Here is a 15,167-nt window from a genome sequence, read left to right as displayed (position 1 = left end):
TTCAAATATAATTTTAGAAACAATTGTGTAAGAAAAGTTGCAATGTGATAATGAGTAGAAATGCATATGGCCTAACTGGCCTAACACAAAATAATCAGTTTATCTATTTTAATTTTTGTTTACCCTTATAAAATTACTAGATTATAAAATAATGGAAATCAGGTCACTTTAAGCCTATTTATTATAATGTTTTCACGATGTCATTTTTAGAGATATTTGACAGCCTGTAACATGAACATCGGTGTGAACCCCAAAATGAAATTCACAGGTTTTACTAAGTACTAGTAGGAGTATCCATGGCCAAATTTTCTTATTTTTGGCAGGTCCCCCTTTAGAGATATTTGACCTTGAAATTCACAAATTTTGGAAATTTTCGGATTTCGGAACTAAAAATCGGACAGAAGGGCTTACAACCCCGGATTTGTTTCACCATGGCTGAAAAGCCTTCCACTCATAGTTCTTGCAAAAAAAATTCCATCCTGTGGTTTCAAGCCCTTTTGATTTTACAGACCTTTAAAATTGACAAAATTTCCCGTTACGATGGCTATATTGGAACCCATTAAATTCTCAGTTACTTAATTCTTACCTTACATATATATACATTTTCTGAAAGGCCAGAATCTCTACTTTTAGGCAGTGAAAACTAGAACATTCCATCTGTAATAGAAATCACACAGCAACTTTTTTTCAAAACCCTTGTAAACGCTCATTTTTGCTTCCCGCAGTGATGAAAAATGAGCAGAAATCCAAGATGGCGGAAGATTTTTTAAAAAAAAAAATATTTTTGAGCAGGTCACTAGCAAGACCACCTATGGTGAAAATATAAAAAATTAACAAAATGGTCAAGCAACCAATTGATTTAAAATCGGGTGATTTCACATGGAATGACTCAATAACTGTTTCCGAATATACTTTTCATACATCTTGCTCTCTACTCTATCAGTGTTTTTCTTTCCTTTATGCACAGAAAGGCAAATCGGGACTGGACCTACAGTTTAAAGTTAGATCCAAACCACTATGTGTCTCCAACGGGTATCAAACGCGGGACCCCTTGATTACGAGGCGACGACGTTACCACTGCACCATCGGGGAGGCCTCTTTCACATTTTTCGGTGCACTGTCTCATTTGAAACGGAACAGTGTTTATTATAATACCGGCATACACCAAACACCCCAGTCGTCGCATTTTAATTAAGGGATTAGGGTTCCATACCCGGTGGATGCATATAAAGGTTCGTATCTCACATAAAACCGTAAGTCCGTCCAGTCCCAATTAACATACCTGTGCAGAAATGTGAATTTAAAACTCAATTAATCAATTACTAGAGGTGTGAAATAGATGAAGTTCTGTTGTATTTGTGTGAACAATGATTACAGAAAGAAAGAGGTAGACATTGGAAATATTCAATCTAAAATGCTCTCGCTTTGTGTCCATCAGTTAACGTTATTGCCTTGCAAGCAACAAGTCCCGGATTAAATTTACTTAGGTATCTCATAAATCTATTCCCTATTTATGCATTTGCGTCAAACTTTAATATCTGGAAAAGAACTGCTCAATCATTTTATGTTCTTTTAATATAATGATATCTAACTTTTTATAATAGTTAGTCATCCTTTGGGAAGAGCAAGTGAACCGGGAGTATTCCTGCTAGATCCGCCAATGCATACAATATGCCTGTTTTCAGAGAAAAATTCCCCAAAACGAGAAAGCGCACACACAAATAATAAATTTCTTGACCTGACCCCAAGACTGAAGCCTATTCAAGAACTTTTGCCTGGCCATTCCCCACCCCCTTCCCTCTTCCCAACACGTGTTTACAGCGAGTGGCAACAGGCGGACGGCTGTTATTTTTGATTCCCCAAATCGCGCTTAACGTAAGAAAGGAAAGCGCATTTTTTGAATGTTCTGAATTGTAATAGAAGGTATAGACCATCAAAACCTTACATTTCCTCTCCTTTTTGCATATTTATTATTTTCTCTTCGCATGTTAACGACTTTTGTTTCTGACAGAATGGGGGTGGTGATCTCAAAAGTAAAAGCCCATAACAGCCCATACTGAACTCTTAACTTGGGCTCCTCTATAGTCTCGAAACTTTTTGATATCACCTCATATATATATATATACCAGATGGGTGTCTACCATATACTCTATTGAAAGGTCTTGACGGGCAGATTCCGAATCTGCAATCCCTTTCACTCTAGCTCAATTAGGGGCAGAGCGTCCCTTTGAAAATTTTTCAGGTTTTATGAAATTTTCACTTTTTTTGTGAAAATTTAAAATTGCCATATCTCCGTTCCTAATTGAGCTAGGAATGAAGTCCTCTTTCTGATTCTACAATACAAAATGGGGGTTTCCATTTAAAATTCCACAGTTGAATAGCTTTCTTTTACTTATTAAACACGTATTTTTTCGTTTTCTGATTCGATGTGTATTTCTCACGATATGTGACCATTCCGGGACTTTTGGACACCCAGTATATAATATTGCATTATAACAGATCCATAGTAAATTATGAAATATAAAGATACCTTCAGGATAACGGCAAATGTATTTACATGATAACCTCTGTTTACAGGTACACTCAGAAGAATACCAGGATAACAGATGTCAGGGTTCAAGAATCTGTGGATATGAGGGACTATGGCATGACACAATCAATAATTCAATCCCAAGACCAAACATTAACAGTTGATAGTGATACTAGACATTCTACAGTCAGTGTAGGATTTACAAGGAAAGATGGAATATCTGCAAGACCTTCTCCCTCTCAATTTGGGTTTACCTGCAATGAATGCAACAAGTTGTTTAGAAGGAGATCTGACCTTGTAGTTCATATGAGGGTTCACACTGGGGAGAAACCATATATATGTTCAACTTGTAAGAAAGCATTTTCAAAGATATCAAATCTTTATACCCATTCAAGAATTCACGCTGGTATGAAGCCATATACATGTGGAGTATGTAACAAGTCATTCAGGCTGCACCACCACTTAAAAGGTCATTTAAGAATACATGTTCAGAAACCTTACATTAGCTGATTGTGCAAAATTACTTTTCATGTAAAACAAGTGACTAAATATCCTTAAGAATGTAAGTATTGCAAAAGACATTCATGGTCTTGTAACACATTATCATTGGCTCAAATTTGACTGATGCAATTTTTTGTGAGGAACTTTTCTTTTTGTTCGTATTCATTTCCAATAGATAGAACATGTTTTTCTAATTTCCTGTGAAACAGTGAAAGAATTTTTCACAGTTTGAAGTGCCAGTAAGGTAGTATTTATGTGAATAAGCTATTAGAAATAAAGTTTTAATGAAAATGTCTTATTCTTTAGACTTACAATAACACTGGAAAATGTAATTTTTTTTTTCAAGAAAATACTTCTTTATCTATGACATTACATACTAATTATGTTTTGCTGGCATTTGAAAGATAAACAGAATACAAAACACAAATATTGTGTACCTGCAGTTTGTATACTATTTTGCAAGAAAGGGGTGAAAAAATTACCACGAAAACACAACATTTGCAGTGACATGAGATTTAACTGCAATCATACTTCTCTTTACTACATATGTACATATTGCGGTCCGTAGAAAATGAGCTAACCCGGAAGAGAAAGAAACTGAATTTTTTTTTCTTTAACTTATATTGCTGATTTGCAAACAAAATATAGTTATCTTTTCCATGAGGAAATTGTAGGTTGACCACGTTTTGTGAGAGTTTCATGTGACTGTGTGTTTATTCAAATTTTGCCAATAAAATTTTACACAGAAACTGATTTTCTGTGTTCTGCATAAAATTGTGCGAAAGAGAATTCATGACTTTGGTAAAATTGGAAATTGAAATTAAAAATGAAAACTACAGTTTGTAAAACATGTAAAAATAATTATAATCAAATCTTGATAAATTTGCTATTTATATTACCACCACAGTGCTAGTGTTGTTATCACTATGGATGCTGCATCTGAGGTACAGTGTTTGTTACATTTGTCTGTACGATGTGATGTGTGGTAATAATACCACCTTGTATAAGTGATTCCCAAATCGGTAATCATCGACCTAGGCATCAAAATATGAACCTACCCTGGGCAGTAATTGTATTTATTTTGAGAATGCATACAGGTCATGTTTTAGTTAATGAACACTTTTCAAGTTTACAAGTTTTGTCTTCAATTTTCTGCCAGTTCGGAGAAGCTCTACAGTGAATTAATCATCTGTTTCTTCATTGCCATTTATGGCAACACCATCGTGATACTTTATACAAAAATTTACTATGTGCAAAGATCCCATTTGTGATATCAATATCAACACTTATCTCCAAACATGAAACTGCGGTTATACGTCCAGAAATGCAACTTCACAATGTAAACATACTCATAACACCCGGAACAATCAATACAAAAACAAACCACAAAGCCTCACTATACCTTAGGAACAAAAAAGTGAGCAAAATTGAATAAGTGACAATGGAGAATATCATTTCCTGAGGAAAAGTGAATAAGCATACCGATTTCTGTGTTTGGAACAAGATCAAGGGTACTTAATAAAATCAGTATTTGGCATCTTTGGCTGGAAACACTTAAAGGCAGTGTGAGCGAAGAAAAGAAGAAGAATTAGAATTTGTAATGGGCTTTGTTCAGAATAGAGTGAACTTTAACTTTTTCTCATATTAGAGGCAACTTTAAATTTTCTGAAGTTTTCATGTTTTGCGAATCAAATGTGAACTCAGAAAGGTGTAAAGAATTTTGAAGCATAATTTGTACACAGTTTTTCCTTACGACTGTGAACAGAAATTAGGGAAATTAAGTCACAATAAGTGAATATGCATTGTTAAATAGTGTTGTTGTTCATTCCTCATGTTATAACTGCAAATATTCGAGATGACATACGTATTAAACAAATTCACGTGAACATTGAATGCTCTAGCAGGTGAAACATGAAATATATCGTTGCCATCTTATGAAGCAGATAAGTGGTGAGAATTTTTTCTGCAGCTTCTGGTGAAGGATCCAATATTGTAAGTCTGTAAACTGTATTGTAAACTGACATGCTCGATCATTGCTGAACGCGCCTCAATATTTTGACCAATTGTTGTGATGATCACTGTAACAAATCAACATAACATAAAAAACCAATTAGAAGAGTACTGGAACCTTTCTTCCCAGAAGGCAAGTACATATGGGTGATATCAAAAATGTGATGGAGGATAGAGGGTCTGGATGGTTTGTCATTTTTTTTAGCCTCTTGAGGAAATATATTTCCTCAGTAACCTTATGGGGTTATCTTAAAGTAGGGTATAACATTGTAATGAACCGGTCCCTCTTTCCATTCCAATGCTTACTTGTGTTCTCAAGATGTTTTACATAATACTATGTTACACCAACACCATTCATTCTTGGTGGGGCAGTAAATGTACATGTTAGTATTGTAGTAGTGATGTTTCATGTTTCAGCATTGTAAAACTGTGTAAAACACTGTACTAGTAAAATAGTACAATACTATACAGTTAGATAACGATGAAATTGTATGCTTTGTTTGGCATTTTATTTGCCATCTTCCTTTGTGCAACAAAAGGTTAAGTAATTATGCCTGTAGAAAAGCAAAATTGGAGTTGTTTTCACCTGAAACTCATAAATTGTGAATAATTTCAACTTAATTTCATACTAAATTGTATCTACCAACTTCAAATGACAATGGAAAGATGGTGAGTGCTTGTACTAACTTTATCTGGTTGTATAAAAACCTATGATATTTGCTAAAGGCGAGACTGAAGGTGCAAGTAAAAGAACCTTTATTGCCATTAATGTTATGTATTAAGATATGTATATTGCAACGGATCCATAGTAATTTATGAAATATGAAGATAGCAAATGTATTTACATGGTAACCTCTGTTTACAGGTACACTCAGAAGAATACCAGGAAAATAAATGTTGGTGTACAAGAATCTGTGGATATCAGGGACTATGACAGAACACAGTCACTAATTCAATCCCAAGACCAAACAGTAGCAGTTGACACTGGTGTTGGGTATTCTACAGTTAATTCAGAATCTACAACAAAAGTAGGAAAATCTGCAAGACCTTTTCCCTGTCAGTTTGGTTTTAGCTGCAATGAATGCAACAAGCTGTTTAGGAGCAGACGTGACCTTGTAGTACACATAAGGGTTCACACTGGGGAGAAACCGTTTACATGTCCAACTTGTAAGAAAGCATTTACACGGAGAGCGCATCTTTATGTCCATTTAAGAATTCACACTGGTGTGAAACCATATGTATGTCCAACTTGTAAGAAAGCATTTGCACAGAGAGCGCATCTTTATGTTCATTTAAGAATTCACACTGGTGTGAAACCATATATATGTTCAGTGTGTGACAAGTCATTCAGTCAGCATCAACACTTAAAACGTCATTTAAGAATGCATGTTCAGAAACCTTACATGTGCAAAATTTGTTCTAGGGCTTTTGCTAGTGAAGGTGGTCTAGAAAAACATTCACTTATCCCACATATTTGATATTAACAGTTTGATTGTGAACAGTGCTGAATTGAATATTGTTTTATTTCAAAATTAGCTGATTGTGGTGTATGTGCAAAGTTATGTTCCACTAAGGCAAGAGACAACATATCTTTAATAACGTAAGAGATATAAGTATTGTATAACATGTACATTATTATGTATAAAATTATCAGTAGCTCAAATTTGGCTGATGCCAATTTTTGTAAGGTGTTTTTTTTTTCTTTTTTTTTTCTGTTTAGTCATTTCCAATTCGAAGATCACAACTTTGCTAATTTCCGTGCTTGTAACAATGAAAGTATTATTTCTCACTTTCGAGTTGTCAGTGAGGCTGGTATTTATATGAACAAACTATTAGAAAGAAAATTGTAATGAAAATGTCTTGTTTCATACAGATACACTAAAAATATTAATTTCTTCAAGAAAATACTTGTTTATATGCAACAATGAATACCTATTACCTTTTGTAAAAAAAAAAAAAGACAATACAAAACGCACACACACAAAAGAAACTAATTTGGATATTGTGGTTGTGTATTTGCAATGTGTATACTACCTTCCAATAAACGAGTGAAACATACCACAAAGAGAGAACATCCACAGTTACATGAGGCTGAACTGCCATCGTACTTGTCGTTACTACATATGTACACATTGCAATGTGTAGGAAGTAAGGTAACACAGATTAGGGAGAAACTGAAATTCAGTTTTGTCTCTAATTTAAAATGCTGATTTGCATCAAAATGTGGAGAACTTCTCCATGAGGCAGTAGTAGTTTGACAATTTTTAGTTCGTTTCATGTGGCTGTATGTATTGCTTGTATTGTTACACAAATTTTGCCAATAAAATTTTTTACTTAATATTATGGAAGTATGTTTTTATGTATCCAGTTTGAAATTGGAAATTAGAAGTGAAAGAATTAAAATAATTCTTGGAAAAATGTTAAAATAATCAAGATTTTGATGAATTACTAAGAAGAATATACATCCCAGGAAGACACTAAAATAATAAGTTTATATATTTTCCATGAATATATTTATGTATGGATATTTTGTGTTTCAATGTTTTTACTACTGTAATGTATAGAAGCAAGTTTTTGAACAGCTTTCAAATGGTTAAATATTATATAAACTTTTAGTTTATATAATGAATTGTTTGATGGTAATAGCACATAGTAATACCTTATGATTTTCAGTCAAACTTAAAGCAGGAACAGAGCAGAGATTATATTCATATTTTTTCCTATTTTATTCTATTTTTTACTGAAACTGCATTTAGAAGGACAAGTGAAGAACCTTACATGTCTGTACAGATTTTCCTCATGGACATTTGAATGTTGATTTATATTTTCCTCTTGCAATGACTTTTATAAAAGCATTGTTAAAGGACAAGATAGTACCCAAAATTGGCTTTACTATGTCATAACAGTGACGTTTATATTTTAAAAATATGATCAGTCAATATTTTTTCTGACTATTAATGTCGCACACTAATATAATGCATAATCATCAGTGTAACATTTTGCTGAAAATCTACACAAGGAGAAAGTGGTGTGTACATTTGATGTACACCTCTATTTTTATGTTAAGAATATTTAACAAGAAAGACATAGAGATGTCAATCCTTAGGAGGGTCAAACCTGGAACCTCTCAACTTCAAAGTCTTTACAGACCCTAAGACAACCAAGAATACTCTCCTGCTCACAAATTCAACCATCCAAGTTCCAAAACCTACACCCATTTCCATCACTTGCCGCACCCTCCAGGTTCACACTACCACATGTTCAACATCATCTATGTCCTTACTTTCATCATCTGTAGTGTAACAGCCTGTAAGGGCCAGGGCGTACCTAATGACTCAAGGCCTCACTCCCATCAATTCAGGTGGCGGATCATCCAACCAGTGGTCAGCACCATGAACCCGCAGTCGTAGGTAGTCGTGTTGGTTTCCATGACTGGGTGGGTTATTCTACTCATTCGTAGCCCTCCAATTTCCTAACGATGGTGGGTGGCCACTGGTCCATACGCAGGCCCAAATCTCAGGAGAAAAGTGTTTACGATTCCCCCAATACACCCGAACCTGCATGCATCCCATAGCCGTAGTGCAAAACATGATGCCTTAGACCGCATGGCACCAGTGTAGAACTTTGGTGCCTTTTGCCTGGGGGAACATCCACAGCCCTCAACCTCAGTGTCAACCAGCCCTCACTGGTGCTGTCCCTTTCATTTCATGTTTTCAATATTTTGTCTTTCAGGTGATCAAATTGCACAAAAGTGACTGATGAAGTCTCCTTGCCTGCTCACTCCTTCCTTTTTGCCCCTCTTACAATGCTACAACACTGCTGCTTACTCTTTGAGACACGTTAAGCAGGCCTTAGAAAAGTTGCACATGTTGATAATTCAATTTGATTCTGCTGGCACAACTCAGATAGTGGTCCATTATAACTGAAATGTTATGCTTGTTAATATGTATGGTTTTGCGAAGAATATTTAATTTCTGTGTACGATATTATTAAGTAACCTTTTAATGAATACATAAATTTGTTTCCAGGCCCTTGTCAGAAAATTATGCAGGAAGAGGCAAAGTACTTGCAAGAGCTGTGATTAAACGTGATCCTTCACAATTTGGAGGGACTTCTTTAGTCTCAGAGAAAATATCAAGGAAGATTGACGTCCCACAGTACTCCGGAGAATCGTCAGTACTTGACACTGGGATGAAGAATATTAAAATGAATGTGAAATATAAAAGAAGGGAAGTGGGTGAAGATTTTCCAACTGCTTCAGGTGCTTTTCTTTGCAGCGAGTGCAATCAAATGTTCAAGTTTAGATCCCGACTTGAAATTCACATGCGTGTTCATAGTGGGGAAGCACCATATGTGTGTTCAGTATGCAACAAAGCATTTACACAGAAAGGGAATCTTAATATTCACGAAAGGATTCACATTGGAGTAAAGCCATTCACATGCCCAATATGCGACAAGCCTTTCAGTCAACAGATGCATCTAAGGAGGCACTTAGTGATGCATTCTCAGAAACCGTATATGTGTAAACTGTGTTGTAGAAGCTTTGCAACGGAAAAGGATTTGGAAATGCACAGTTCTTCCACACATATAGCATAGATAAGAGTTGTGGGTAATTTGATATTGGAATCAGAAACTTGCCTTGAACTTGTAACCATTTTTGTTATATGTATTCGTGTTTACTATTGGTCCAAATTTATTTTATTTCCTAATTGTGTCATATTAGGGACATTTCACACTGAAGCCACATATGACATGTGTCACTTGAGGATTTCCCAATTGAATGTGTAGCCTGTCGTGCCTCTATGGTGTGAAACATTGCTGTTGATTTTTTAATTCCCAAGTGTCATATATGATGTTACTTGTCACTTCAGTGTGAAATTTCCCTTGGATAATGAAGAGCCAACACACTGTTACATGAGAACACAGTGAAAACTTATACACTAGATGAGTCTCCAAACCAAAACCTTCCACAAGGAGTCCATCCTCAGAACTCTCAATTTGCTCAGCCAACAAGATGACTAAAATGTTCTCAAATATAAATATTTAGTGCAGTGTTTGTAGCACCAAATGAATATACAGTATATATATATTATACTTTTTATTGAACTGTGTATGTTTGAGACATTCTTAACCTATGTATAGAAACCTTTATTTTGAAATGCATTTAATGAAAATATTCTCTTAATAATGGGATCTGAATCCAGTGGCAGACACTTCACTTCAGAGAGGGGTAGTAGAAGATGGAATGCACCCACCCACCCGATAATATATGACATAACAACTTTTACGTAGTATACTTGCTTCTATTGAAGGGAATAGATAGTGCTGAGTGTATTGGAAGCTTGACTCACCAGGTGACCATCTACTCCCTAGATAGGTGTTTGTATATATGGAGTGCTCATTGGCCAGTTTTAGAAAAAGTTCACACTGAAATTTCAATTGTGATCTGTCGAATGCTACTTGTGCAGCATACCATGTCGACTCAGTGCCAAATGTTGCTATTGTTTGGTTTATTCTCAAGTGACCTGTGTAGAGTTTTAATTGTCACTTCAACATGATCTCTTACTAAGAAGCAGCCTGGAAAGACTAGCGAACTTACCAAATTATAAATAAAATTAAATGATAATATACGTTTCATTCCTCCAATACAACTGTTACTGTTTCATTCCTGCTGTATTTTTCTTTATATGGATATGGGTTTATAAGTTATTAAAATTATAACAGAATACAAATATCATGTGTCTTTCAAGAAATTCTATTTTTTAAAAAAATATATATTTGTAAAAAGAATGGAAAATATGAATGGCTTCCTATCTCACTTTTCTGTTGTCAAGGTACAATTTGTACTGCCAGAGCTGCAAAAAGAATTGTATTCACATTGTATTTTCTCTGTTTCAAAAATACAATTCATTAAGCAAACATGTTAACTAAAATTTTATTTTATGACGAAGGACAAGTGTGTAGTTCAATTGTATCATTATTGTATTTCCTCTCGCCAACCTTGTTTTATACACACCTTGAAATATTTTATTAATCCACTTGGATATGCTACTGACTGCCTATGTTGTTTTTCAAGTTCGTGAAATGAGCGGTGGAATTTGGTTCTCAACATCTATTCCAGTAAGGCGAAAATTGCAGATTGGAGATCAGAGCGCATAGAAACACCGTATTTATAACAGTACAGGGAAAATAAAAACGGACGATGGGTAGCTGTTGCTGCTTTTGGAGATTCCTAGGAGCTGGTCTGCATGTCTTGCTGTTAGTTTTATGTTAAAAGCTTCAGGCTTTTGGAAAATAATGGGTTTAGTTGACAAGGCATGAAGATAATTGTTTACATGGTAGAACAAGGAGAGAAAAATGCAGGCGAATTTTGTTTAGGCTACTACAGTACCCTCATTTGGTTATTGTGCCTCCCGCACTTTGCCTGCTTAGCAATTGGAAGCATGCCACTCACCTGTGAAATCAGATATACCAACCTCAACTCAGTGGTAATCTGTGGCATAGGTTTATAGTTCGCCCATATGCCCAGGGTTCCCCAATTTAATTATTTTTATAAAATGCATAAATGCTGTAAATGTAAAGTAAAACTTCACTAATTGTATATATGTTTGACATTTATGGCTTTAATATAGCTATTTTTCGCGATTCGCCTACAACGCTCCACTAACAGTTGCCATTCTAGCATTTTCCCCATGCCTTTGCTGATTGGACGCCAAGAAGGTTTGGCGTACAGGGCTCGGCCTGCCAGGAAGAATGCTTGGATCTCTCCAGTACGCACGAAAGGCTCTCTTGTATGCCGGTGTACGAAGCACTTGATTGGTTCTAGGGCTCATATGACCCTTCCTGCTGTCCAACGCAGACAATACAAGTAGAATTCCTACCCGTTTCTTTGCGCTCGTGCTGTGTGATGCTACAATATGCAATTTTGACTGACATAACTGTACCAAACTCAAATATACCACTTCTTAATGACCATTGCATTGTGTAATTTATCACACAAACAGCGATTTTACATTTTATTCTTTGAATTTTCATGTGTTGAATGAAATTTGCTAAAAATAAAATGTAAAAGTGAATATTCATAATAGTAAACGGATTATATATTTAATTGAAAAAACAAGGTTCAAAGGCAAAAATCATGATGATAAACATGTCTGGAAAAATTTCATTTTTGACTGGAAAACCTGGATATGTCAGGGAATTTCATAATCAAAAAATCGTAGCAACCCTGGTGTAGCTCCATGCTTCAGAGTTCACCACACTGTGCCTATTTAAGCCTCGGCTGGATGTTGAAAGAAAACCAAATTTCTAGGGTGTCGTTAGTTCCGTTCTAACAACAGTACCAAGGGAACACGAGGGAGGCGCTGACGTCGCTTTCAAGAAATTCTCCTTCTTCCCAGCCACAAACCCTCCCATATTCTTACCATCGTTACCTCGCTGCTTTTACGATCTTGCAGGGAGGGGGGGAATGGTCGTACCCACTGGCCATTGACAGATGTTCCGGAACCCTGAAGAATAACTGTTTTCCTTTCCTTAGTTGAAAAAAAGCTTACACATCGTCCTTTGAGATCACCAGCCTATGCACTGTGAAGCTGCATGTTTCTTTTTGTTTCCGTCGGTACATTCATTAAGTTACAGTAAAATGGCCAACTAACATAGATTATGTAGTAAAATACGAAGGGGCGAGGTGTAGGGGCCCCACAATGTGCTCTTGATTTTTTTATATAATCGCAGAAATTCCAAAGATAGTGTCGCTTATAAAAAAAAATAGATTTACGAAACAGAAATCTGGTTCCCAGTAACATCATATACGACGTCTGCGATAACAAGCAGTGACGTATTATCTCAGCCAGAGGGGCCCCGGTAACTTGTCATATGGCCCCCCCCCCCCCGAAATGCAGAATTAACTTACTTGCTCGCAGATGTCAATCGATAGAAAAATATCCCTCATCTCATACCTTTGTATCTACGCAGTTTGTCGTAAACGTAGTGTAGCGTGTCAATTGTCTACAGTTAGGAATCCAGTAGAAATATTCAGTTGCTCAACCAGTCGATCCTTATTTTACAACAAACATCAAAATTGTTAATTCGTAACCTTTTAGTTTTACACGTGATATTTAAAATGTAACTTCCCACCAAATATTTTCAAGGAGGGGCCCAATTCTTTTCATATTGAAATAAGAGCTGAAATGAATTTCCCACATTGTCTACACTTGTTTTACTTCAAAGGGGCTGAAAACCTCAGTTAAAGGTGGGACCCATAGTAAATTATCCCTTTGCTGTAAAGACCATTATTCCATCCTCTGCCACGCAGGGTATACAACTTATGAGTTGAATGTGACCATTATTTTGTGTAATTTTGTAAGTTCATATTTCTTACAATTTGGCATTTTGTGGACATTTCTGTCGAACTAGTTCTTATTTTCTAATGTGTTACGATTTTGTTATCTGCAGTGTTCGAAAGGAAAATTCCTAGCTGCAAATTTCCTTGTTCGCGTTGGGGATAGAAGGAAGGATCCTTGTGTGGAGCAACTTGAAGATAATGAAGTAGATGAAGGAGAATGATTATGCAAATTCGAGCACTGATGGTCTATTAATAAAAAGGTTCTTGTTTCATGAAAAAGTCTTTAAGAAAGTATGATCACTGGTCTATCGAAAAAAGAATGGCAGCGTTAAAATTATGAATAATGATGTTGAGGTCTACTAACCTGTGGCAACCTTATTTTATTTTGGGATGGGCTCAGTCCTTCGAAGCTGCATTTCATTGAGTGATAAATTTTCAGTTCCTTCGCAGCTTTATTATCTATCACTCAAAGACTAGAGTCCGCAGTTATTTCTTCGTAGCAGATGGAAATTTACCTTGTGATAGGTTACTACCGACAATCTAGATGTCCGGTTCAACCCCCATTACTGAAGGATAAGTTTGTTGCTTGAGTATATTAGGGCTACTCACTCAGTATTAGAAGGCTAATATGAGCGACTCTTACGTTGAATCTTGGCCTGGAGGAACCAGGGGCTGAAGGCACATTCACCTCAAAGTCCGAAAGAGGAGTGTTTACTATTTTTTTACAATTCCACCAAAACAGTATTTTTTAATATCTGTGTAATATATGTAACTTCATAAAAAATATTTCAAGCAAAAATACAAAGCATCACGAACAAAATATTTGGCAGCTGGAAGCTTCCCCCTCCTCCAAAAGTGATTCCTGGCTGTGTCGCTGCGTTGAAGTAGAGAAAATATTTCCAGATTCTTCTTCCAGTTATTTTTCAGAGATTCAGCCCATCCTGATTTAGTTTCAAGAAAGTACTACAGTGATATAAGTCGATAACAAAAAAATGGGAAGGCATAATATTTGAGGTAAAAGTTAATTTCTTGTACAACGAAGGGGGGAGGGCAGCTAACTATTGTACTTCCGTCCCACTCTGGCATCATATTTTTTTTTGGCACTAATGGGGCCCCTCAATATTTTACTTGCAGGTGGGCCCAAATATCTGCGCTACGCCACTGAGTGGCTCGGATCCCACTTTAAACTATACGTCCAGTCCCGATTTGCCTTTCTGTGAATATAATTGGTCTTAAAACAAGTTTAACAAACAAACGTTTTGCTATCAGTTCACAATTATGATTAGCTGTGCTCTAATAGTTGGTGATATTGATAAGTGTCCAAAATGGATAGATGCACGTAAAGAGTGAGGTATTTGCAAAATTTCCTGCAACGACTCTTGAAGCATCGATATATTATAAATTGTACATATATAGTCTCCCCACAATAACCAAATGTTAGCAAGTAGATGGAGCACTTCCCCTTCCCGTTAAAATACCATTCTGTACATAACCCCCGAACTCGGGATCTCTATTACTCAATATTAGTCTGTTCGATACCCGTTGTAGGCACATGGCACAGTGGTTCGGATCCCACTTTAAACTGTAGGTCCAGTCTCGATTAGCCTTCCTGTGCATAAAGTGGACTTAAAACAACAAATCAATCAATCAAGATTAGTCAAAAGCAGGTACGTATCAAGAAATATATTTCGGGGGGGGGGGGGGGGGGTGTCCGAACCAAGTCTCAGAAATAATATTAGTAATAATATAAATGATTAAATTAAAGTATTCACATTAGATTAA

General features: G+C 36.0%; 1 protein-coding gene across 7 annotated transcripts in view; it reads left to right on the top strand.

Annotated features, from left to right (window-relative positions):
* Nucleotides 1–15,167, top strand: part of LOC145992069 (uncharacterized) — a 343,509-nt gene that overhangs the window by 185,606 nt on the left and 142,736 nt on the right. Inside the window, exon 4 of one of the 7 annotated variants that reach the window (XM_083128252.1) lies at nt 2,578–3,078. The exons of the other annotated variants lie outside the window; for them this stretch is intronic. Coding sequence (XP_082984378.1) covers nt 2,578–3,040 — 463 coding nt within the window. The 3' untranslated portion in view covers nt 3,041–3,078. Of the gene's footprint in view, nt 1–2,577; nt 3,079–15,167 lie in introns of those variants that run through there. 7 annotated transcript variants of the gene reach the window in all.

The sequence above is a fragment of the Lepisma saccharinum genome, chromosome 9 (assembly GCF_977018435.1).
Source record: "Lepisma saccharinum chromosome 9, izLepSacc3.1, whole genome shotgun sequence".
Taxonomy (NCBI): domain Eukaryota; kingdom Metazoa; phylum Arthropoda; class Insecta; order Zygentoma; family Lepismatidae; genus Lepisma; species Lepisma saccharinum.
This window is presented reverse-complemented; position numbering and strand designations above follow the sequence as displayed.